This window comes from Protopterus annectens, chromosome 6.part0 (genome assembly GCF_019279795.1).
Source record: "Protopterus annectens isolate FY-2018-M chromosome 6.part0, PAN1.0, whole genome shotgun sequence".
NCBI classification, from domain to species: Eukaryota; Metazoa; Chordata; order Ceratodontiformes; family Protopteridae; genus Protopterus; species Protopterus annectens.
The window spans coordinates 1,152,833,071-1,152,857,602 of NC_056737.1; the positions used below are offsets into that span (position 1 = coordinate 1,152,833,071).

The 24,532-nt window shown below is 45.3% G+C and overlaps 1 protein-coding gene across 1 annotated transcript in view; it reads right to left on the bottom strand.

Annotated features, from left to right (window-relative positions):
* The window catches only part of GCA (grancalcin), a 365,906-nt gene that overhangs the window by 118,097 nt on the left and 223,277 nt on the right, over positions 1-24,532 (bottom strand). Inside the window, exon 6 of the mRNA XM_044074773.1 lies at positions 10,039-10,152. Coding sequence (XP_043930708.1) covers positions 10,039-10,152 — 114 coding nt within the window. The remainder of the gene's footprint in view (positions 1-10,038; positions 10,153-24,532) is intronic.

Consider the following 24,532-nt stretch of genomic DNA (forward strand, 5'->3'; position numbering starts at 1 on the left):
AAGGTTCCCCTGTTTGATGTAACAGACAACTGACGTTGTCCGTCTGTATCGCAATAGTTCCTACGGAGAGAAGGTTCTGAAGTGCTTGCAACGCCAACAGCACCGCCCTCATCTCCAGAACAATGATATGCAGGGAGGTCTCTGTGTCGTTCCACGTGCCTTGGACTGTTCTGCCTGAGCAATGCCCCCCCCACCAGAGGCGAGAAGCGTCCGTGGTCACCGTGACGAGAGGAGGCAGAATGCAATAGGGCCGTCCCGTATGGAGGTCTGGGGACTGGAGCCACCATAATAGGGCCCTCCTGCAAACCTTGCTAAGAGAGATAGGGTGACTGGGGGGGGGGGAGAAGCTGGAAGAACCATTGTACTTGGAGGGTCCACTGTAGTACCCTCATATGCAGTCGAGCGCATGGGAGAAGAGTTTTTGCCGCCGCCATGGAGCCCAGTGCCCTCAGGACCAATTCCGCCGGTGGAGCTTCTGTTTGGAGGATGGCCCGCACATGAAGCCTCAGGTTTTGAAGTCGTTCCGAAGTGAGGTAGACTCGCAGACTTCTCGTATCCAACTTGGCCCCTATGAACTCTATCACTCGTGTCAGAGCAAGGGAGGATTTGTCCATATTGATCGTAATGCCTAATTGGGGAGCTAGGCAGAGAAAGTAGTCTCTGGCTGAGCAGAGTAGATGCCTTGTTGGGGCGGTCAGGAGCCAGTCGTCCAGGTATGGGAAAACCTGCATTCCCTGGAGTCTCAGTTGGGCCACTATCACTGCTAAAACTTTGGTGAACACCCTGGGGGCTGTGGTGAGACCTAAGGGAAGGACCCTGAATTGATAGTGACTGGCTCCCAGCCGGAAGCTGAGAAACCTCCTGGATCGTCTGTCCATTAAAATGTGGTAGTACGCATCCTTGAGGTCTATTGAGCACATCCAGTCGCTCTCCCGCATGAGGGGGAGAATGGATTGAAGAGTGACCATTCGGAAATTTTCCTTGGTTACCGACAGGTTCAAGAGGGAAAGGTCTAGAATCGGTCTCAAGTCCCCCGTCTTTTTTGGCACCAGAAAGAACCTGGAGTAAAACCCTAATCCGAGCTGGTCTGGGGGGACGGGCTGGATGGCTCTCTTTTCTAGCAGCTGCTGGATTTCTGCAGCTGCCGCCTCCCTCTGATCAGGGGGTACATCGGGGAGGTTCGAGTCTGGGGACATGGTGCATTGGGATATTGTAACCTCTCGATATGATCCGGAGCACCCAACGGTCTGACGTGATGGACTCCCAAGCCGCCAGGTGCTTTGAAAAGCGCCCCCGACTGCCTCCAGAGTGGTGCAGTCGGGCAACCCCTCAGGGCTGCTGCGTGGGCCGATCAGAGAAGGTTTCTCTGGACCCAAAATTTCTCGGGGCCCCTCTGCCTCTAGGGCGGTGTCCTCCCCTGCCACAGAAGGACTGGTTGTCCGCAGCAGGCTGGGGATGTTGCGATTTCCGGAACCACATCTTCTTCTGTCCCTTTTGGTTCTTGGAGAAGGACCTCTGGGGAGCAGAGAAGCGGACTCCGATGGCAGACAACGTCTTCCCGTCCTTTTCGCTCTGGACAAGTGTCTCGCGAACAGTCTTGCCAAACAAAGCAGAACCATTCGCAAAGGACGCCTTAAAGGGTTCCGCGAAGTCACAATGTCGGAGCCAGGCCTGACGTCTCATAACTAGACCCGCTCCGCTGGCTCTAGCAGCTCCCTCTGTGGCGTGGGACAAAAGCCGCATAGAGGTCTTCGAAATAGATCTTAGAGTGGCCATACGAGTGGAGTACAACTACTTGTCCTCCGCCGACATGGACTCCGGGGGGGGAAGCAGCATACTCTAATAAGATCTCACTGCATCCTGATGACATGTGCCATATAGTTCAGTGACCTTACTGAGAAGGTCGCTAAACTAAATACCCGCTTCCCGAGGCGATCCATCGAGCGGGACTCCTTGCTCGGTGGATGGACAGAGGGGCTCTCCTGAGCAAGTTCCCTCTTAGTGGCTGCCGCCATCAACATGTAATCTACGGGGGGGGACCCTTGCTCCAGTGGGACCGGTCTGCAGGGGGACTCAAAATCCTATCTGGACGTTTGGGGACTGGCTCCACAGTGTCCGGGTCCTTCCATGCCCTGGTGGTGATAAGGTCCACCAGAGGGTCGGCCGGAGGGGACACCCAAGAGGTAGACGGGCCTGCTTCAATTGCCTCCAGGAACACGGACTTGTCTGAGGAAGCCTTGGGGGCAGACCCCCCACCCCTAATCCTGAGCATTTCCATGATGTCTCCAAAGGAGACATCCTTGGGGGGTGACCTTGGGGAGCCTTCCCCTTCATCCAAGTCAGTGTCCTCTGTTAAGGACTCGGGGGAGTCCACGTGTCTCCTCTTACACTTGTGCTTGCGAGGCACATCCTCAGGGGGACTGTCAGAGGAGGTCTCACCAGCAACATCCTGTTCCTATGGAACAACCTGGGACATCGAAGCAGGGTGTCCCTGTGGCCGGGTGATGGAAGCCTGACCCAGCAGAGAGGGAGTGCAGGGTGGAGCCGAAGCAAGGAGTGGGGGGTCCGGATGCTCTCGACAAAGCCCTCTCCACTGCATTGAAGGCCGAGGGGGAGCTGCTCTCCCTGGGATCCGAAAGCAGACTCCCACTCTGATCCGATGAAGGGATCGGAACCGGCGCAAAGGCCGTCTGATCAGAAGAACCCGTGTGCTCCGACCTGGACTGAGCCGAAGGCACACTGAATCCCTCAGATCCGAAGCTCGGCCCACGGCTCAGAGAGGTCTGATCCGAAGGACCAGACAAACTCGAGGGCAGGGTCGGATCCGAAGTACTCAGTACTGTCGGCGCTGACCCACCCCCGGCTCCAACGCTGCCCGGCTCCTAGCGCTCCGAACCCAGGAAGCGGGTCGGAGAAGGAGCTATCGGGGTAAAAAAGGTGTCTAGCTCCCCCCCCAAGGGGGGGGGGGGAGGCAAGAGCACTCCCATCTGCGGCTGGGCCTGGATGAACCTTCTCGTCATCCGGTCCAAGTCTGCATCAGAAAGGCTGTAAGTGGATCTCGACGAGGCCACCGAGGCGGGCCTGGAATCCCGCCTCGATGACCTCGACGGAGATCGGGTCTCCTCCTCAGGTCCCGGGGAAAAGCAAGGTGATCAGATCCGAGGAGGGGACCTGGAAGCCGTGGAGGGAGACGCTCGCTTAGCTGGGGGGCTGAAGCGGAGGCCTCGGCCCGCCGCTTTTGGTGCTTCTCCCTCCTTTTCTCCCTTCTGGCCTCCCTTTCCTCCGGTGCCTTAGTGGGAGTTTGAATCCCGACCGGGGGAAGGGGGACAGGAGTGGCCACCACCGAAGGCTGAGGAGGTGCCACGGGAGAAACGGAGGCCCAAGCCGGGGGCAAAAGTCCCGCCAGGATCAGCTTCGACCTCCGCTCTTTCAGTGCCCTGGGGTTGAACGCTGCGCAAATGGAACACCCAGAGGACAGGTGCTCAACCCCAAGGCACCGAACACAGAGTGTGGCCATCCGCCGGTGAAAGCTTATGGCCACACTCGGTGCACTTGGAAAAAAATGCGTTTTGGGGCCTCCGACATGTAAATAAAGTAAACTACACACTCACACTAGGCCCCAAAAACACAAGCAACTACACACTCACACTAGGCCCCAAAAACACAAGCAACACACACACTCTACGAACTAGCGAGGGGAGGGATTACACTAAAAATTAAAGAAATTTACAAAAAGGGAAACCTAAATCTCACACACTGGTTTAACTAATTAACAAAAATAATTTCACTTGACAGTTTTTTTAAACTTATCTGGTTAAAATCGCCAGGAGCGCAAAATCCAGCCGTCTCTTCTAAGTGCGGCAAACTAGATCGGAGGTCATTTGGGGTTGGCAAGGGGTTATGGCTGAGGGGAGGAGCTAGGAGCTCGGATCCATAAGCTGTAAAATAAGTTGCCGGCTCGGATCCGATGTCGGATCCAAGACCAAAGGTTGCTGACAAATGAAGTCCCTACTTCAGATCACTCGTTCCACTTAGCTTGAAATGAGCATCACTTCTTGTGCGAGAACTACTTCGCCATTATGCTGTGAAAAGTTATTATAATCCCTCATTTCAGCTCAACGGGAATAGTGAACGAAGCTTTTTGTGCAAGTGCTACCTCGCCTTCATGTCGACAACCTGTAAGGGGTATTCACAAAAAGGAGGCTCGCGTTTTAATTACTTGCACACCTTTCAACATGCAAACAATTCAGAGACAAATAAGCATATCTACTGACACAAATATATACAGGAGGAAAATGCAGCGCCGTCCTGTATGTTGAACGGTGCTCAGCATGAGGCCCGAACGCCAATAACGAAATGCTCAATACTTTGGTGCAAAATTACGAAGTCGTGTAAAGATCTGTAATTCCAAGGAATTAATTGTACAGTAGTCTGCCGCTTGTGGGAGCCAAGGTGGTGCCTTACAAGTACATGGTCCTCCGTCGGAGCTGAAAATGTTAATGTTGGAAGGTAGTCGAGGAGTGAACATTTTAATGCCCAAGTGCAAGTTGCCGGGTTGTGGTTGGATAGCAAATCACTATTCTGGTGATGGGGCATGGGCCCCAATCTTAGGACAGTATCTGGGGGGCCTGGACAGACTCGTTGCTCAACAAAGAGGATCAAGGGCACATATGAGCAGACATCAAGTTAACCCGTGGTTGTTTTAAAAAAAACTTCACATCCTTGTCCAACCCTTTTATTTCGCACCGATTAAAAGTTAATGCCAGTTCTCCTGACCAATGAGGGCTGGGACAGAGGATACCAATGGGGAGAGCCTCAGAGGTATGAAGACCAATTGGCAACACGTAGCACTGGCCAATAGTGAGCTGAAGAGAGGGCTCAACTGACCACCCATGGGTCATGTGTAGAAAGTCAGTAGATAGGAGGAACGAGCAATTTTGCAAAATTAGAAATATGCAACGATCCTTTCATCTGGTTAATTAAAATGAACTTCCTTCTAAGGTAGACTCTACCTATATGAAATCAATTCTTAAATATGTTTTTAAAGCCCATTAATATTAAGATGGACATTTCTGTGCTTCCCCATTGCACACATCTCTAGATTTAAGGAAACATATATTAAAATTAATTTACTAAATATGCATGGATCAGTATTACTGACTGATTGCTTTGAAAAAGGAAAAGCTAAGTCAACAGAATATTTAATGAAAGATAAGTTGGATGAATGTGTCAATTATCCATCAGTAAGAAATGGAATGAATTATGGGTATTATGACTGGAGGAATAGAGTACCATTTCCCCATTACATGAAGGCCATTATCGAAGGTAAACTGGCCTACATAGGAAGCGTGTCCAAGCTAGAAGTATAAAAAATTATTTTAATGCAAAACTGGAACTTTTTAGACAGTAGTGGACTAAGTGACTCAATAGATGTTAATAAAACTTTGTTACCAGTTAGCAAAATATTTTGGAGTCTTCTGGTAGTAGCTAGAAAAGTTATTAAAAAAAAATTGAAATCGAACTTGGTTCTCAAGTTCAAATTTTTAAATTTAACAGCTATGCTATGTAACACTGAAAAAAGTGATTAGAATAAGATCTATAAATCATACCAAGACATTTAGTTGTTGAGATAGCCTTGAAATGTTGCTATTGAAATACTGAAATACCAAGACTCAGTGTGTTAATTGTACAAGATTACCTTGATTCAATGTATTTCTAACATAATATGCAATACTGAATTTTTCTGTGTATATACTATATATACAATAAATCAATAAAAATGTTCCTAAAAAACATAAAAGTTGTAAGAATTATTCTACTAATGTAGCACCCTGTTGTCTATTCATGCCTTCCTTCTTAAAACATTTACCCTATGTTTTCATTAAATTTCCCTCATTTCCTTATAAACTTAACTAGATTCAGAACCCAGGCACTCCTAACAAAGTACCCAGCTTTCCAAAATGCAGAGCAAGTCAGCTATCAGAGAGAACACAACACTGTCTGTGTAAGCCCTTCACACCAGCAAGCACTCAATTTCAGTATACTTTAGTTACCAGGTAGTTAGTAGGCATAGGGTCCAGGAATCCACTGGGAAGTCTAGCCCAACTGCCAGAGAGAGCTGTCAGTCATACAACAGGCAAATGGAATCATAGGAAATACAAGGGTATTATACCAGAAGCCATATGTAGCTTGCAATAATAAACCTCAGCCTCTACCAATCTCTTCAAGGAGGGCAAAGCCCGATTTACCTATTCCCCAATGTAGATTCAGATCTCTTGTTCTAATGCTGGCTCGTTTTGAACACAGAGAAAAGAATCTTTGATAATGTGATCTTTGCAGGCGCAGAATGCAAGGCACAGGTCTCCTCTCAATAGTCTACATAACACAAGGAAAGTGCCTCGTTTCTCTAGACAGGTAATGTTTTTGAAGCATGAGATTCTTTAAGATGGGAGCCCCTGCTTTCCTTCCAGTTTTCTGGCCTGTTTAGTGAGATGCTTCCCAAAATGCGAGTTCTATTCTGTAATGGGTCTAAGCAGGGCAGAGTACAAGGAAAAATACATTTTGTGATTTTGGAAGACTCATTCATTAACTGTGATATAGAGAAGGACTTCCAGACTATGGTTGCTAGATGGTGATCAAGGGAGAGGAAATCCATCTACCCAAGTGCCCAAGTCAACGATGACACTCACTGAAAAGTGAGCTGCCAGTGACAGCAATTTGCAGTTTCCCAAAAGAAATGCTGTTGCACTTTTAGCATTTAGTTTGAGCATGTTCTCAGTGAACTGCAAGTTAATGTGGGATAGTTCCACTTGAAGGGAATTTTTATCTGTTGATTTGACAACTATTCCCAACTTGCAATCATTAACTCAGCCAGAGATCTTTGTTGTCATTGATGAGATCAGTGAAGCCATAAAGGAAGGGACCCAATATGGACGCCTGGTGACAGCAGCAGTCAGCCCTCCCTTAACTGAGGGGGCATCACTAACCCTGACAACATACGTGCTATCCTTCAGCCACTTTATCTTAACACAAAGATCTGTGTTTAGGCTACTTACAATCCTACTGTGAAGTATGTTACTGTATGCTTGTGTTGGACCCAGGTAGCCAGTACGAAGAGTATGACCACTGTCCACAGCCTGCAGTACTTTTTCAAAGAGGTGCACAAGTCTGAGGAGGCATGACCTCAAACAAATCCAAAATGCTATGGGTTAAGCCTGATTAAATTCTTAAATGTCCTGGTTTATGAGGTCAGTGATGATGCATTCCATGGTTGGACCCAGGTAGCCAGTACGAAGAGTATGACCACTGTCCACAGCCTGCAGTACTTTTTCAAAGAGGTGCACAAGTCTGAGGAGGCATGACCTCAAACAAATCCAAAATGCTATGGGTTAAGCCTGATTAAATTCTTAAATGTCCTGGTTTATGAGGTCAGTGATGACTCATTCCATGGTTTTGCATACAAGACTACCAAAACTAATTGATCCACTGTTGCATAACCATCAGTGTGTACTAAGAGTACACAGCCTGCAGCAATGGTTAGGCTCAACAATTTAAGGAGGGGATCATTACGGGCCTGCTTGATCCTCTTTTCTTTCGGCTGCTCAAGTTAGGGGTCGCCACAGCAGATCATTTGTTTACATTTCTTCCTGTCCTCTGCATCTTGCTCTGTCACACCAACCACCTGCATGTCCTCTCTCACTACATCCATAAAGCTAATCTTAGGCCTTCCTCTTTTCTCTTACCTGGCAGTTCCCAATATACCCAGTATCCCTCCTCAGCACATGTCCAAACCAATGCAATCCAGTCTCTTTGGCTTGGTCTCCAAACCATCCAATCTGAGCTGACCCACTGATATACGCATTTCTATTCCTGCCCATCCTCATCACACCCAATGCAAATCTTAACATCTTTAACTCTGCCACCTCCAGCTCTGAATCTTGGCTTTTCGTCAGTGCCATAGTCTCCAACCCATACAACATAGCTGGTCTCACTACTCTCTTGTAGACCTTCCCTTTCACTTTTACTAGTATCCGTTTGTCAAATATCACTCCACCCTGCCTGCACCCACTTCACCTCTCTTTCACACTAATGGTCTGCTTGATATTACTTATAAAAGACAACCCAGAATGTTATACAGACCTGTTGTAGTAATTTTGGTCTTGGAGAGCACGTTAAGGATATGGTCCTTGGACAGAGTGGGAAGGGAGCGACTCCAGTATGTCTGTGGTGGGGATAAAAGTTTCAGGGGTGTGAAACTGGCAGCAAAATTGATAGGCAACAGGTTACTGATGTCCTTAGGATTTCAATAGAAGGAGTCATTATAGAGTAGTTCTGAGCAGAGTTGAGAGTTAGTTTTGTAACATACCTGAAGAAGGGCTTATGATTATTGTTCGCCAAAGCTATCTTCATGGGAGGCTTTGTTGGTCTTAATAGCTCAGTTTCTTGGGGAGTCATTTTATATTCACATTCTGGTGACACATTATGGCCTTACTCGGTAATCTAAGGCACTTCTTTCTTTTGCAAAGTTGATTTATGTCTGACCACATGGAAGGTTTGTTATTCTATTTGATACTGTATTTGGTTCTATCAAACCTATCAACACATTTATATACATGAGCATACAGATCCTTGGCACATCCCAGTTCCATTTTGGAGTTAGAATGGCAGAATTTTGTGATTTCGTTAAACTGTAAATAGTCTGCTTTTTTAAAAGTCTCTAAAGAGAGCGGTGGGAGAGGGTACGGAGAAGGCAAGAGCTCAGCTTGGGAAAACTAGGCCAAATACATTTTTATCAATGGTGGAGTTAGGGACAGCTGGATCCTGAGGAACTTTACGTACCTGGCATCAGAAGTATATGTACTCCAGTTTATGCGGGGGTAGTTGGAAGTCACCAAAGATTAAATGCTAGGAATTTATTGTCATGTGGTACCATGGCAGGCATCCTGTAACAAGCTATAATTTGAAGATTTAAATTACCTAGTGTATACTGGAGGTTCTAATATAACACTTGGAAGGTCAGTGTGTCACTTTGGTAGTGAGGAAATGCCTGACACAAGATGAGACACCGCCACAACTGGATTTGAAGGAGTGACAGGCACACAAGGAGTAAACTCACTGCATTTGAGCCCAGTCTGTCACAACAAAAACATGGACTCGTTCCAGCTGCAGAAGTCACTCAATATCAGGCAGTTTATTATTGAGAATCCTTGCATGGAGACGGGCCACCACAACGTCTAATTTATGATCTGATTTTTTGTTAGGTTTGTATGTTCATTTGATGAATTCTGTCTAAACAAGGTACAAAGGGGCTAGCAAATGCTTTGGCCAGTATGCAGAAGCCCTTGAACAAGAGGTGTAGACTATCCCTGGCAAGGCAAGAAAGATTGCTGATCATCTCGTACCAAGAGGGGAAGATTGTTGATTATCTCATACCAACAGGGGACGTGTACTGCAACCATTCAGGAATGACACCAGTTTCTTGCTGAAACCAATTACCTTCACTTTGATTCAAGGCATCATTTTTGGTGAGGGAAGGACATCATTCAAGACCAGAGTCTTATCAGAGGCGGAGGGAATCAAACTCCGGACAACAGGAGGCAGCTCATTGCCAGTTCACAGCCACAATCCTCTGCTTTAAATGCCAAACATACTCAGCAGGTTTCATGCAGTTTTCCTGAGAATCATCCAAAAAGTTTTAGTCTTTAGCTGCAATAACTAGTTATTAACGTGGGTTTGTACAGAGGAAAATGCTGAAACATTTATTACACAATGCTGTCACCTGGTGGCAGAGGATAAACTTGTTTGTTATGCTGAATGAACTGCAGAAATGTCTGCATTACTGTACTTAGATACAAATACACCTTTGAAAAGTCAACTATAAATCACAGTGTTACAAAACAATTTAAAATACTGGGTTATACAATTTCAAAACTTAACTTCAGATGCGTCAACAGCATTATTTGTAGGTTTTCAACGGCATTATTTGTAGGTTTTCAGTGCATGTGGATGTTTAAAGTGGCAATAATCCTAACTCCATACCTGTAAGCGATCTTAGTTTCACACAGCAAGCAACGTAGTCATCAAAATAAATTCTGCCATTCTTGCTGTAACGTTTAATAATGACGTTCAGTGACTGAGGGCTTAGTCTATAGCCTAAAAGAAAGAATAATTCATCAATACAAAGACAATTATGCATAACATACATGTGTGTGGGTGTGAGAGGATGTTAAGCTAAAATATCACCAAACCATTTTCACAATTAGTCAAACTTAAGGAAAGTTAATTAGTAGAAATATAAAGAATAAAACAAGAAATGCTCTAATGCAGTGACACGAATGCTAAATATAGTCTGTTAAAAACTACTACTCACATGGGGGTCAGGGGGTGGAATCAACATTATAGGGTAACACTGCCAGCTTCATTTAATTATACATCATGTGGCTTGATGCCAAGCCACATTAAAATTATTATAAAGAGCAAGACAATGCGTCCATCAGGAAAACTCATATTACTGAACACAGCTGACAAAACCAGCCTACTGGCAAACAAAAAAAAAAGGTAAACCACATTTTTGCAAGCGGTACTGTCTCCTGCACCTCCTATTTGGAAGGCATAGCACCCATCCACATATAATTACTCAGTGCCGGATCCTCTCCTTTTTGGCATCTGAAATCAAGGCCAACATCAAGGGCCTCTTGTCCAACAAGTCTGCAGAAGACTGCAAACTAAGCAAAATCAAATTCCCCAAACACACCAATATCTTTCAAGAAGGCCTAACAAATAACGGATTCCCTCAGCCTCTGATAAGACTCTGGTCTAAAATTCAAAGTAAAGTGGGGATCAGGGAATTTACACTGTTCCTCCACTGTACTGCAATCTGAGTTGGTATACATAATATGCAGGGGGTGTGGGAGAGCAACCCACCACACTAAAGGTGCAAGGGGGGGGGGGGGACTTGCCCATCTGCAAAACCATAGACTTTTGTTGTTTAGTGCTGTTCAGCGTTTCAGAAAGTATCATATACTCTCAACCATACATTAGACTTTCTGAAACTGATCACAACAGAGACTTGGATAAAGCCTGAAATAAAATATGCTGAAATACAACCCCTGGTTATAATATTATTAGGCTCAAAAGAACACAGAAAACAGGTTGAATAGCCACTATTGTCCCAAACATGCTCACAGTAACTCTCTGTAATGAGACAATCCCAAATTTTGGAAAAGCAGAAATCTTAATCTCATTCCAAAAATGTAATAGCAGCCAAGAACATATTGCACTGCTGTGCTATATATACCCCCAATGCAGAACATTCCAATACTTGAAAACATGACATCCTGGATAAAGTACAGTTTTGTACCTACCATAAATGTAGATGTCCGAACTGGATAGCATCTGCAGTCATAACAAGTGGGTTGTCCTGTCGTCAGGCAGCCCTGCAGTCGGCCGGATTCCAAAGTCCGGGTCCGGCTTCGGCTGATGTCGCACTCCACCCGACGTCATCTCTGTTGGTCTTCGGGTATAAAAGCATCAGCCGACGCCATTTTCCTCAGTGTTTCTTGCCCCAGATGCCAGTAGCCCTCTTGCAGGGTAAAATTTGGATAGATGCCAATGTTTCCAAATAGATAGAGGTAAACACAACAATAAGCATATATGTACATATATACAAACAAATACACCATAAAAGACTCCCCAACAGCTAGCTATTAGGAGGGTAAACACCCTAGGAGTACCACAGAGGGGAAGGAGGAGGGTAATCCTGACTGCAGATGCTATCCAGTTCGGACATCTACATTTATGGTAGGTACAAAACTGTACTATGTCCTTCATGGATGCATCTGCAGTCATAACAATGGGTAGAATACCATAGCCAACTAGGGAGGAGGATAAAGGTAGATTATGGTGTGTTTAAGATCCCTTGCAGTACAGCAGTGGCAAACCCTGCTCGGGATCTGGAATAAAGAGGCAAATTATAATGCTTGGCAAATGTATGCACGGAGGTCCAAGTAGCCGCCTCAATAATGTCTTTGGTTGCCACTCCTCGTAAGAAGGCTGTGGTAGTGGCTGTTGCCCTTGTAGAATGAGGTCTTATGTTCTGTGGAATTGGTTTTCCATGGAAGGAGTAACAGTATCGTATGCAATTTCCTATCCATTTGGAGATTGTCTGTTTGGAAATAGCTTTTCCTTCCCTTCCTGTTGCATAGGCTACAAAAAGTTGGTCAGTCTTTCTGCTATTTTTGTTCTGTCCAAGTAGTAGCGTAGCTGTCTATGTACATCCAAGGTATGCAGTATTCTTTCCCTCTGTTTTGTGGGTTGGGAAAGAAGGTAGGTAGGTGGATTGCCTGGTTTAAAGATACTCTGGATACCACCTTAGGCATAAATGTAGGATTAGTCCTCAAGGACACTATCTTGGTGGAAGATTAGGAAGGGTTGCACTGCCATTAAGGCCTGTAGTTCTGAAACCCTCCTTGCTGAAGTAATTGCCAGTAGGAAAGCAGTTTTCCATGACAGGTGTTGTAGGTCTGCTGTTGCTGCTGGTTCAAAGGGTGCTAGTGTCAACTTTTCTAGCACAAAGTTTAAGTCCCAAGCTGGTAATGGTGGTTTCCTTGGAGGTTTTACATTCTTGATTCCTCTGAGGAACTGCCTGAGCAAAGGGTGCGAAAAAACAGGAGGATCAAAGCTGTATTCTGCTGAAATAGCTGATGCATGTATCTTGATGGAGTAGGACAGGCCTGAATGAAGAAGTTCGGCCAGATACTCCAGAATGTTAGGCATATCTATGTTTTGACACATCTTTTCCTCTTTCGGTACTCCAAATGACAAACCTTTTCCATTTTCCAGCATAGTTCTTTCTTGTTGAAGGTCTGCGTGCTTCAAGAATAATGTCTTTAACTCTTTGGGAAAGTTCTGGATTAGCTGCTGCTATGTGATGTTCCATGCAGTCAGTTGCAGCGTTTTTAGGTTTGGATGTATGATGCTGTAGTTGTTCTGAGTTAACATCAAAGGCATCAGGGGTATTGGCCACATGTTGTTCGAAGACATGCTCTTCAGTAGTGGGTACCAGTGTTGTCTTGGCCAGTTTGGGGCTATCAGGATTATCCTTGGACGTTCTTCCTTGATTTTTAGTAGTACCTTGTGTATCAAAGGAAGAGGTGGGAATGCATATGCTGTTAGGCCTTTCCAGTTGAAGGAGAGTGAGTCCACTTTCCATGCTAGTGGGTGGAATGTCCTTGTGCAGAATTTTTTGAGCTGGTGATTGAGAGGTGATGCGAATAGGTCTATCTGTGGCATTCCCCATTTCTTTGAGATGGTCTTGAAGATGTCCGGTGCAGCTTCCATTCGTGGGCATCCAGTGGTTCTGCTTAGTATGTCTGCTAGAGTATTGTCTTTCCCCGGTACAAATATTGCCTGTAACTGAATGTTGTAGCTGAGTGCCAGGGTCCACAGCTCCAAGGTCATTCTGCATAGGGGGTATGAATGAGTGCCTCCCTGTTTGTTGATGTACCACATGACTGTGGTGTCTGTCCTTATCATCAACTGGCCCTCTGAGGAATGGTTTGAACTTTTGGATTGCCAGTTTTACTGCCAGCATTTCTTTTAGATTGATGTGCAGGTGAAGTTGATCCTGTGTCCACAATCCTTGCACGCATTTGTCCAGCATGTGGGCCCCCCATCCTAGGTCTGAAGCGTCTGTTGTGATGGTCTGGCTTGGTTGACATCTGCGGAAGGGCAGGCCTGGGTTTGACTGGCATGCCTGAGCCCACCATAGGAACTCCTGTTTTAAGCATGGAATTAGTGGGATTTCTGTTTCTAGACTGTGTCTGTGTTGGGACCATAAATTCTTTAGGTACCACTGTAGTTTCCTCATATGTAGTCTGGCAAATGGGACCAAGATTATGCATGATGCCATGAAGCCCAAGGCCTGTAGAAATTTTCTTGCTGTTAACTTGTTCAGTTTTGTTAGTGCCAAGAAGTAAAGAGGAAGTTCTTTTTGTTTTTCTGTAGTCAGGAATGCCATTTGTTGTACTGTGTCCAATTCAGCCCAAGAATGTCCTTGTTTGGGATGGTATCAGCCTCGACTTTTGTAAATTGACTGTGTATCCCAGTCCTTGTAGCAAGTAAATGACCCTTTGTAAATCTGTTGTCAGCTTGCTTTTGTTGTCCCCTTGTAGCAGGCAGTCGTCCAGGTATGGGTAAATTTGAATTCCCTGTAGTCTGCAATGGCGATTACTGATGCCAGGCATTTTGTGAATACTCTGGGCGCAGTAGATAAGCCAAAGGGCAATGCTGAGAATTGATAGTGCTCTGATCCTGCAAGAAATCTGAGGTATCTTCTGCAGATTGGTCGAATGGGGACGTGCAGGTATGCCTCCTTGAGATCTAGAGTTACCAGCCAAGACTCCTTGCCCAGCATGGGAAGAAGTTGCTGTAGGGTCAGCATTTTGAATTTTGGGACAATGATGTATGTATTTAAGGTGGACAGGTCGAGAATTGGTCGCCAACTTTTTCCTTTCTTGGAACTAGGAATAGTCTGGAGTAGAACCCCTTTCCTTGTTCTGCTGTTGGCACTCTTTCCACAGCTCTCATGTTTGCTAACTCCATTATCTGGCGTAGAGCCTCTGTTTTTTGATTTGGAGGTAGATTTGGCATTCCTCTTTTGACTGGTAAAGTGTGGAAGTGAAACCGTAACCTTGATCTATGGTTTGTAAAATCCACTTGTCTTTTGTTATGTAGTGCCAGTTCTTTGAAAATAAGGTTAACTTTCCGCCTAGAGGAGCTGCTATTTGTTCCCTGGTAGGCGGATTTAGGATTAAGTCACTGTGGTTGTGATGTAGTGGCAGTGGCTGTGTCTGTGCCTCTGTTGTTACCTTGCCACTGTCGTCCTCTGTAGGCACCTCCTCTGGATTGGTTTCTGCCTCTGGAGCGTCTATTCCTGCCCCTTTGAAATTTTGTGGAGTCAGGAAAGGACCAATTTTGGCAGGCCAGTTCCTGCTAAACCTTGGGGTTGAACCTGCAAGAAATCTTTAACAGTTTGAACAGATTTTGCCTTTTCTTCCATTTTCTTCATAACCTGCTGGGCAGGTGTACCAAACAAACTTGTCTTGTCCATAGGAGCATCTAGCAACTTAGCTTTAACATGATCCGGTAAAGCTTGTTCCTTTAGCCATGCATGCCTTCTTATCACTGTGCCTGTCATGGCTGATCTAAATGAAGCCTCCAGTGCATCATAGCCACATTTTAAGGAATGGTTGCTAACCTGTTGTATGTTAATTTACCATCTCTAATACATATTTCTTATCAAGAGATTCATCAGTAGTTAGTTTTTTAGTTAACTGATCAAGCATAAACTCTTGGTATTGTATCATGTGAAACTGACAGTTTAAAGCTCTAGCTGAGAGAGTAGCTGAAGTGTAGACCTTTTTACCCCATCTGTCTAGTGACCTTGCTTCCCTTTCAGAAGGAATAGGGTTTTTAGCTGTGGTCGCGGCTACTGCCTTGGGACCCTGGGATATAGTTTCTGGGTCTGCAAGTGGGGCCTTGTAAAGGTGGTGATGAGTATCTGGCACCCTGTAAAATCTGTCTGGTTTGGCAGGGGCTGGGGGTAAAGAAGGAGGTATAGCTAAGGGCCTGTGCTGTGGGAGGTGCAGAAAGGTCCTAAGTCTTTTTCTGGAGTCTGAAAAATCCTGTTGCTGCCATTGGAACTGTTCTCACATGGCATGCAAGGTTTCCCCAAAGGAGAATTCTTCTGGTGGGGAAGCAGCTGGAATGGATTCTTCAGCATCAGAATCTTCAAAATTGGAGAAGGGAGCCTCAGGCTGGTCAGTTATGTCTGATTCATCAGCAGAATCATCAGAAGACACTGGCTCAGGGGCTCTGCCCTAGGTCTCTTCTCTGGGGCTGAGAGGCCCTGTCTGGGTGAGATTGAGATCCTCTAATTAAAGAAATTAAATCTTCTGCCAAAGAAAGCATTTGAGAACTAGAAGAGGGCCTGGATGAGGGGTTTAACAGGCACTGATTTAGTAGTCTTGGCTGCTTTAGCCCTGGCGAAGGCCTTAATGGACATGGCTGCTGGAGGCCTAGCAGCACCACGTGCTGGGGTAGAGACATCCAAGGGGATGGTGTCTGATAAGTCAACCACCGTAGTGGGTAAAATTTCTGAGGTCGATTCAAGAATTGTAGCAGGGGCCTCAGTTGTAAGAATAGGTTCAGCTGTACTTTGAGCAGTTTTCGCGGTTTCGGCCGAAACCGAAACACTCGCGTTTTGCTTTGCCGTGGTTTCGGCCGAAACCCCGGACCGCGAGTGTCGGTCTTTATCTTTGCGTTTTTTGGAAGATTGGGTAGTCGGAGGATCCGACGGCATAATGTCGCAAAATCAGTACCGAAAAACTGTTCTGCAAACTCCGACCGGCCTAAAGCGTTCGTCGGTTGAAGAGGCACAGGCGAACAGGCTGCTACGCCGTGGGCTGGCCCTAAACAAGGCAGACAGTAAGAGTGGAAATCTTTATGAGGTATTTGTTTCCCACAGGTTAAACAATTGTTAACTTTTTCTGACATCGGCTGAGGCAAGAAAGAGTCCCCAACGGGTACTTAGCTTTAGAAGTCTTCGGTAGTATTCGGTAGAAGTAATCTCTGGATCCGACCGACCGGCACTTGCGAACAGCTTCTGCTTGGCCACGCGGCAAGAAAGACTGAGGAAAATGGCGTCGGCTGATGCTTTTATACCCGAAGACCAACAGAGATGACGTCGGGTGGAGTGCGACATCAGCCGAAGCCGGACCCGGACTTTGGAATCCGGCCGACTGCAGGGCTGCCTGACGACAGGACAACCCACTTGTTATGACTGCAGATGCATCCATGAAGGACATCAGATACAATCATAAATTAAATTATCCTCCTGGGTGATGTAAACTTAAGACTGCGAGTTTGGTTCTCCTATTGGCTGGGAGACCAATCAAGCACAACCTTCAAGGTCACCAAGAAATGGCAAAAGTAAAAAAAAGTGCTTCCCATGTCTTTAAAAAAAAGAGAGAGGGGAGTGCAAAATCCAACAAAAAGCCAAACAAACATCTGCACCACCAATCCAGTCTAGATAAAATGAAACTGCTATTTGCTTCTCCTTGAGAAAGGAAGCTAAGCAATAAAGTACAGTTGTGTACACTTACCATAAATGCAGATGTTCGAGTGTATTCACTGTTGCAGTCATTACATTTGGGTAATCTGCTGGCAGGTTGCCCTCAGTCGGCCTGATTAACAAAGTCTTGGGTAGTCAGGGGTATAAAACATGCAGCAGACGTCATTACTTCAGTTTCTCATAAAATTAAATACACAAATATACCTCCAACCAAAAGCAAATACACCAAAAAGGCTTTTAAGCATAGTGGTAGAGGTATAGTAAGAGAAAAACAAGGAGCAAGAGGGTAACCAGGACTGCAACAGTGAATACACTCCAACATCTACATTTATGGTAAGTGTACACAACTGTACTATGTTCTTAGTGTTTCACTGTTGCAGTCATTACATTTGAGTAGATTCCCAAAGCTATGGTTGGAAGGATGGATTTATACAGCATTAGGACCAGCTATAAGGCCCTGCAAGACAGCAGTGGCAAAGCCAGCTCTGGATTTAGAGAAAATTGGTAAATGATGATGCGTGGTGAAAGTATGAACTGAACTCCAGGTAGCAGCTTCTAGAATATCCCTGGTAGGAACACCTCTGAGAAAGACTGCAGAAGTAGATGCAGCCCTGGTGGAATGAGATCTGATCCCCTGGGGAATAGGTTTTCCATGGCGCTTATAGCAGAAATGAATGCAATGACTTATCCATTTAGAAATGGTTTGTTTTGAAATGGCCTTTCCCTCTGCCCCTGCAGCAAATGCTACCAGCAGTTGAGATTTTCTTTGAGGTTTATCCTGTCCAAGTAGAATCTAAGTTGTCTGTGCACATCCAATGAATGCATAATCCGTTCCCCTTTGTTCTGTGGACTGGGAAAGAAAGTTGGCAAATGAATGGACTGATTAAGAGCCACACTGGATACCACCTTGGGCATGAAGAATGGATTGGTCCTGAGTGACACCCTGTCCACATGAAAGATGATGAAAGACTCCACTGCCATAAGGGCCTATAACTCCAGATATCCTTCTAACTGAAGTGATTGCTAGAAGGAAGGCTGTTTTCTGTTTTCCAAGAAAGAAATTTTAGGTCTGCAATAGCAGCTGGCTCGAAAGGAGGTAGAGTGAGTTTCTCCAATACAAAGTTAAGGTCCCAGGCAGAGGTTGGAGCTCTCCTGGGTGGTCTCAAGGTTTTGGCCCCTCTGAGGTACTGCTTGAGTAGAGGATGAGAGAAGAGGGAAGGTTCTGTGTTATAATTAGCTGAAATGGCGGAGGCGTGGATTTTAATGAAGGGAAAAGACAGGCCCTTGTGAAGCATCTCAGTTAAGTATTGCAAAATCTGAGGTAAACTGGCCGCTGCTGGGCTCATCCCTTGAGATGGATTCCAAGTGCAAAATCTTTTCCATTTGTCAACATAAGATTTTCTAGTACTAGGTCTTCTCGCCTCCAAGATGCCATCCATCACAGGTTTGCTGAGGGATGCTAAGGGTGAATTTAAGTGCTTAGCCAAGCTGCAAGGTTCAATGCTGGGAGCCGAGGGTGCAGAATTTGGTTTTCCTGCTGAGACAGTAAGGAAGTTGTCTGAGGCAGCTGCCATGGAGAATTTTATGGCACTGCGCAGGAGTGGGTACCAGTGCTGGTGAGGCCAGTCTAGAGCAATCAAAATCATTCTTAGTTTGTCCTGTTTGACTTTTAGCAGAAGTTTGGAGAGCAGAGGCAGAGGGGGAAAGATGTAGATGGATAGGTTTTTCCAGCTGAATGACAGAGCATCCACTTTCCAGGCTTTTTTGTGTGGAGTCCCTGTGCAAAATTTGTCCAACTGGTAGTTGTGGGGGGAGGCAAATAGATCTATGTCTGGGCTCCCCTGTTTGCTTGTCAATATGTCAAAAATCCATGGTTCCAGTTTCCACTCGTGTGGGTCCATGAGATTTCTGCTTAGTCAGTCTGTCAGTGTATTCTGTTTTCCTGGCAGGAATTGAACTTGTAGTTGCACTTGGTAGCTCAAGGCCGTGTTCCACAATGCCATGGCTAGTCTACAGAGGGGGTAGGAATGTGTACCCCCTGCTTGTTTATGTACCACATAACCGTGGTGTTATCAGTCTTTACCATTAGTTGTCCTGGATGAATGTAGTCCTTGAAGGCTGTCAGAGCATTCTGTACAGTTAACATTTCTTTTTGATTGACATGTAGGTGCATTTGATTTGGGTTCCATTTGCCCTGAATGCACTTCCCTGCCAGGTGAGCCCCCATGCATTGTCTGATGCATCTGTAGTTAGGGTTTGGGCGGCAGGGGGTAGTGTGAATGGCAGTCCCTTGTTTTGGTGGCAGGCCTCTGCCAACATAGGAACTCCAGGCGTAGGCAAGGTATGATGGGAATCCTTGTTTCCAGGCTGTGACAATGTTGACTCCAGAGACTTTTTAAATACCACTGAAGTTTCCTCCTATGCAGTCTTGCATATGGAATTAGAAGAATGCAGGAGGCCATGAACCCCAAGGCTTGCAGTATTTGTCTTGCAGATAGCAGGGTTTTTGTGGCCATTTGTTTGAAGTAAGTTACTACATGAATTTGCTTTTCTGGTGTGAGGAAAGCCATCTGGGCAGTTGTATTCAAACTTATACCCAGGAATGTAATCTGTTGAGATGGTACCAGTTGTGATTTCTTTTCATTTATGGTGTACCCTAGACAAGTTAGAACCCTTTTTACAAACACCAGATGATTTATAAGTATGGCCTGGTTTTCTGCCTGAACTGGACAATTGTCCAGGTATGGATGTATTTGAATATTTCTTTGCCTGCAAAATGCAATTACTGGAGCCAAGCACTTTGTGAATACCCTAGGTGCAGTAGACAAGCCAAAGGGCAGTGCAGAGAAAGTACAGTTGTGTACACTTACCATAAATGTAGATGTTAGAGTGTATTCACTGTTGCAGTCATTACATTTGGGTAATCTGCTGGAAGGTTGCCCTCAGTCGGCCTGAATACCAAAGTCTTGGATCCTGCATCGGTTGCTGTCTCCTCTTCCATGATGTCAGGGGTATAAAACAGGCAGCAGACGCCATTTTCTTTAGTTTTTCTTGCCCCAGATGTCAGGTGCCCCCCAAATGGAGCAAAAATGTATATAGATCTATAACTATAATTACATGCAATGGTCACAACAAACTTTACCTTCATCTAAAAGCAAATACAACACAAAGGCTGTACAATACAGTGAAGGAAAGATAAGCTGCAGAGTAAAGGGGGGTGGTGGGTGGGTAACAGACTGCAACAGTGAATAAACTCCAACATCTACATTTATTGTAAGTGTACACAACTGTACTATGTTCTTCATGTTTCACTGTTGCAGTCATTACATTTGGGTAGAATCCCAAAGCTATGGATGGGAGGCTGGAGCTAATTAGGGGCGGCTATAAGGCCCTGCAGAACTGCAGTGGCAAAGCCTGCCCTGGACTTGAGGCAGATGATAATGCTTTGTAAAAGTATGGACAGAACTCCAAGTAGCAGCTTCTAGAATGTCTTTGGTTGGTACCCCTCTGAGAAAAGCTGCTGATGTAGATGCAGCCCTGGTGGAATGAGACCTAATGCCCTTGGGCACCGGTTTACCATGATGCAAACAGCAGAAAGAATGCAATGGCTTATCCACTTTGAAATAGTCTGATGTGAAATTGCCTTTCCCTCTGATCCTTCAGCAAATGCCACCAGTAGCTGCTCAGTTTTTCTTAGAGATTTGGTTCTGTTTAAGTAGAATCTTAGTTGTCTGTGCACGTCCAAGGAATGCAGAATCCGCTCCCCCTTGTTCTGCGGATTTGGATAAAAAGTTGGCAGGTGAATAGTTTAAGAGCCACACTGGATACCACCTTATTAGTCCTGAGGGACACCCTCTCTGGGTAAAATATAATAAAAGGCTCCACAGCCATGAGGGCCTGTAGCTCTGAAACCCTTCTTACTGAAGTAATTGTCAGAAGTAAAGCGGTTTTCCATTATAAAAACTTTATATCTGCAGTAGCAGCTGGTTCAAATGGAGGCAAGGTGAGCTTTTCAAACACAAAATTGAGGTCCCATGCAGGAAATGGCGATCTTCTGGGAGGCCTCTCATTTTTGGCCCCTCTAAGATAATATTTTAGCAAAGGATGAGAAAAGATCGGTGGCTCTGTGTTGTAATGAGCCGAGATGGCAGAGGCATGGATTTTTATGGATGAAAAAGATAAGCCTTGGCCAAGCATCTCAGTCAAGTGTTGTAAAATCTGAGGAATATTTGGCTTTGCTGTGTCAGTTCCTTGTGCTTGGTTCCAAGCACAGAATCTCTTCCAATTATCAGCACAGGATTTTCTAGTACAAGGCCTTCTGGCTTCCAAAATGACATGCATCACATATTTACTGAGAGGTGTTTGAATAACTACATGATCAGCCATGCTGCCAGGTTCAGTGTTTGGAGCAGATTGTGCAGGATCTGATTGTTTTGCTGAGACAGTAAAGGAGGTATTTGAGGCAAGTACCAAGGAGGGAGTTGAGACGTATTCCTTACGATTGGATACCAGTATTGGCGGGGCCAGTCCGGGGCAATTCAAATCATTTTTGGTTTTTCTTGTCGGACCTTGGGAAGAAGAGGCAGAGGAGGAAAGGCATAAACTGATGTTTTTTCCAACTGAAGGATAGGGCATCCACTTTCCACGCTGTGATAAGTCCTTGTGCAGAATTTGTCCAGTTGATAATTCTGGGGAGAGGCAAATAGATCTCTGTTCGGGCTCCCCCATTTCTTTGCTATGCTGAAGACTTGTGGATCCAGTTTCCACTCGTGAAGGCCCATAAGGTTTCTGCTTAGGTCATCTGCCAGAGTATTTTGTTTTCCTGGCAGGAATTTAGCTTGAATATGTACTTGGTAAGTCAAGGCTGTGTCCCACAATGCCATGGCAAGTCTGCAAAGGGGGTTGGAGTGTGTGCCCCCCTGCTTATGTACCACATAACCGTGGTGTTCTGTCTTTATCAGCAGTTCCGGATGAAGTAGGTCCTTGAAGGCTGTCAGGGCATTCTGAACAGCTAACATCTTTTTGGTGGATGTGTAGATGCATTTATTTTGGGCTCCATATGCCCTGAATGCATCTCCCCCCCAGGTGGGCCTCCCATGCATAGTATGATGCATCTGTAGTTGGGGTTTGGCTGGCAGGGGGTAGAGTGAAAGACTGTCCAATGTTCTGGTGACATGTCTCTGACCACCAAAGAAACTCCTGTTGTAGGCAGGGAATGAGAGGAATCACTGTTTCCCGCCTGTGACCATGTTGACTCCATAAACTTTTTAAGTACCACTGTAGTTTCCTCATATGCAGTCTCACATATGGAATCAGTAGAATGCAGGATGCTATGAACCCCAAAGCCTGCCGAATTTGTCTTGCAGATAACTGGGTTTTTGTTGCCATCTGTTTGGAGTAAATAGCCAGTTGCCTTTGTCTGTCTGGCATAAGGAAAGCCATCTGGGCAGTTGTATTCAAGCTTGCACCCAGGAATGTTATCTTTTGAGAGGGTACCAGTTGTGATTTCTTTTCGTTTATTGTGTGCCCTAGGCATGTTAGGGGCCTTGTCACAAATGCCAGATGCTGAAGAATGTCCTTGTTTTCTGCTTGAATGAGGCAGTCATCCAAGTAAGGACAGATTTTTATACTTCTATGTCTGCAAAATGCAATTGCTGGTGCCAGGCACTTAAGACCCTGGGCTCAGTAAATAAGCCAAAGGGCAGTGCAGAGAATTGGTAATGCATGAAGCCAGCCTTGAAGCGGAGATATCTTCTGCACGACTCCCTTATTGGGATATGCAAGTATGCTTAAGTCTAAAGTCACTAGCCAAGCGTTCTTACCCAGCATGGGCAGAAGCTGCTGCAAAATTAGCATTTTGAATTTTGGTATGTCCAAGAATGTGTTCAAAATTGATTGGCCGCCAGACCTCATCTTTTCTGGGTACCAAGAACAATCTTAAGTAAAACCCTTGTCCTTTTTCCTGTTCTGGCACTGGCTGAATAGCCCCCATATCCATGAGGGACTTAACTTGTTTCTGTGCCTCTGCCCATTGATTTTGTGGCAGATCTGGCCAACTGTTTGGAATTAGCAGAGTGTGGAAATGAAATCTGTATCCCTGGGATACTATGTTTAATACCCACTTATCCTGGGATAACTGCCAATTGTGAGCATGAAGTGCTAGTCCCCCCCCCCCCCCCCAAGGGGGCTGCCAAAAACTGCTTGGTGATTGCAAAGGGAAGTCATTGAGACTTTAATATGACCTGTAAGAATCCTGTGATTGGTATCTAGAGCCCTTAGAGTGCCTGGATTTGCCCAGTGAAGGTCCGGACACAGGAAAGAACCAATTCTTTGTAGGCCAATGTCTACTAAATCTTGGTGGATGCACTTGTAAAAAGTCTTTTACAGTTTGCACAGACTTAGCTTTAGCTTCCATTTTCTTTAAAACCTCTTCTGCCTTAATACCAAACAGAGTATCATGCTGTAAAGGTGCATACAACAATTTAGCTTTAACATGATCAGGCAAATTTTGCTCTTAGCCACGCATGCCTTCTAATCACAGATCCAGAAACTGCAGCCCTGCAGGAGGCATAGCAAAGTACATTTTCCAACTTGTTTTGCTGCATGCAATAATTCCTGTAATTCTTTATTTTCCACACATTCAGAAATCAACATAATTTTCTGTTTCAATAATCCCATAACAAGCTGTTATTTAAGCATATGAAACTGGCAGTTTAAGGCCCTGATTGCCAAGGTTGCAGACGTATAAACATTCTTTCCCCATCTATCCAGCGCCCTGGAATCTCTATCAGAGGGGGAAGGGTTTTTAGCTGTTGAGGCCTTTACACCTTTGGGACCCTGTGAAATAGTTTTAGTGTCAGCACCAGGGTTTGTAAATAAAAATGTGTGAATCAGGAACCCTGTAATATTTGTCTGGCTTGCTAGAAGCCGGAAGTAAGGAGTCTGTGGAGTCATGCCTGATTCCGAAAACACATCAACAATGTCTAATACAGGAGGTACGGCTAAAGGCCTATGCTGAGGGAGAAGGAAATCCCTAAGCCTCTTTTTTTGATTCTGAGAAATATTGACTCTCCCAATGAAAATGCTCCCTCAAAGTATGCAAGGTTTCTCCAAAAGGAATAATCTTTAGGAGTAGATGCAGATGGGATGGATTCCTCTGCATCTGAATCCTCATAGGGTGGTATAGAACATTCCTGATCAGAAGAGGAATCAGCAGAAATAGAAACCTGATCTGAAGATTCATAATCAGTGTCTTACCTAGGCCTCTTATTGGGGGGAGGGGAGGTTGGGAACCCCTGATCAAGGTAATTAGGTCTTCAGCCATTTTGATCATCTGTTTCTTGGGCATAGAGGCCTGAGCACATGGCTCATGCGTCAGTTTTTTAACCTTAGAAGCTGATT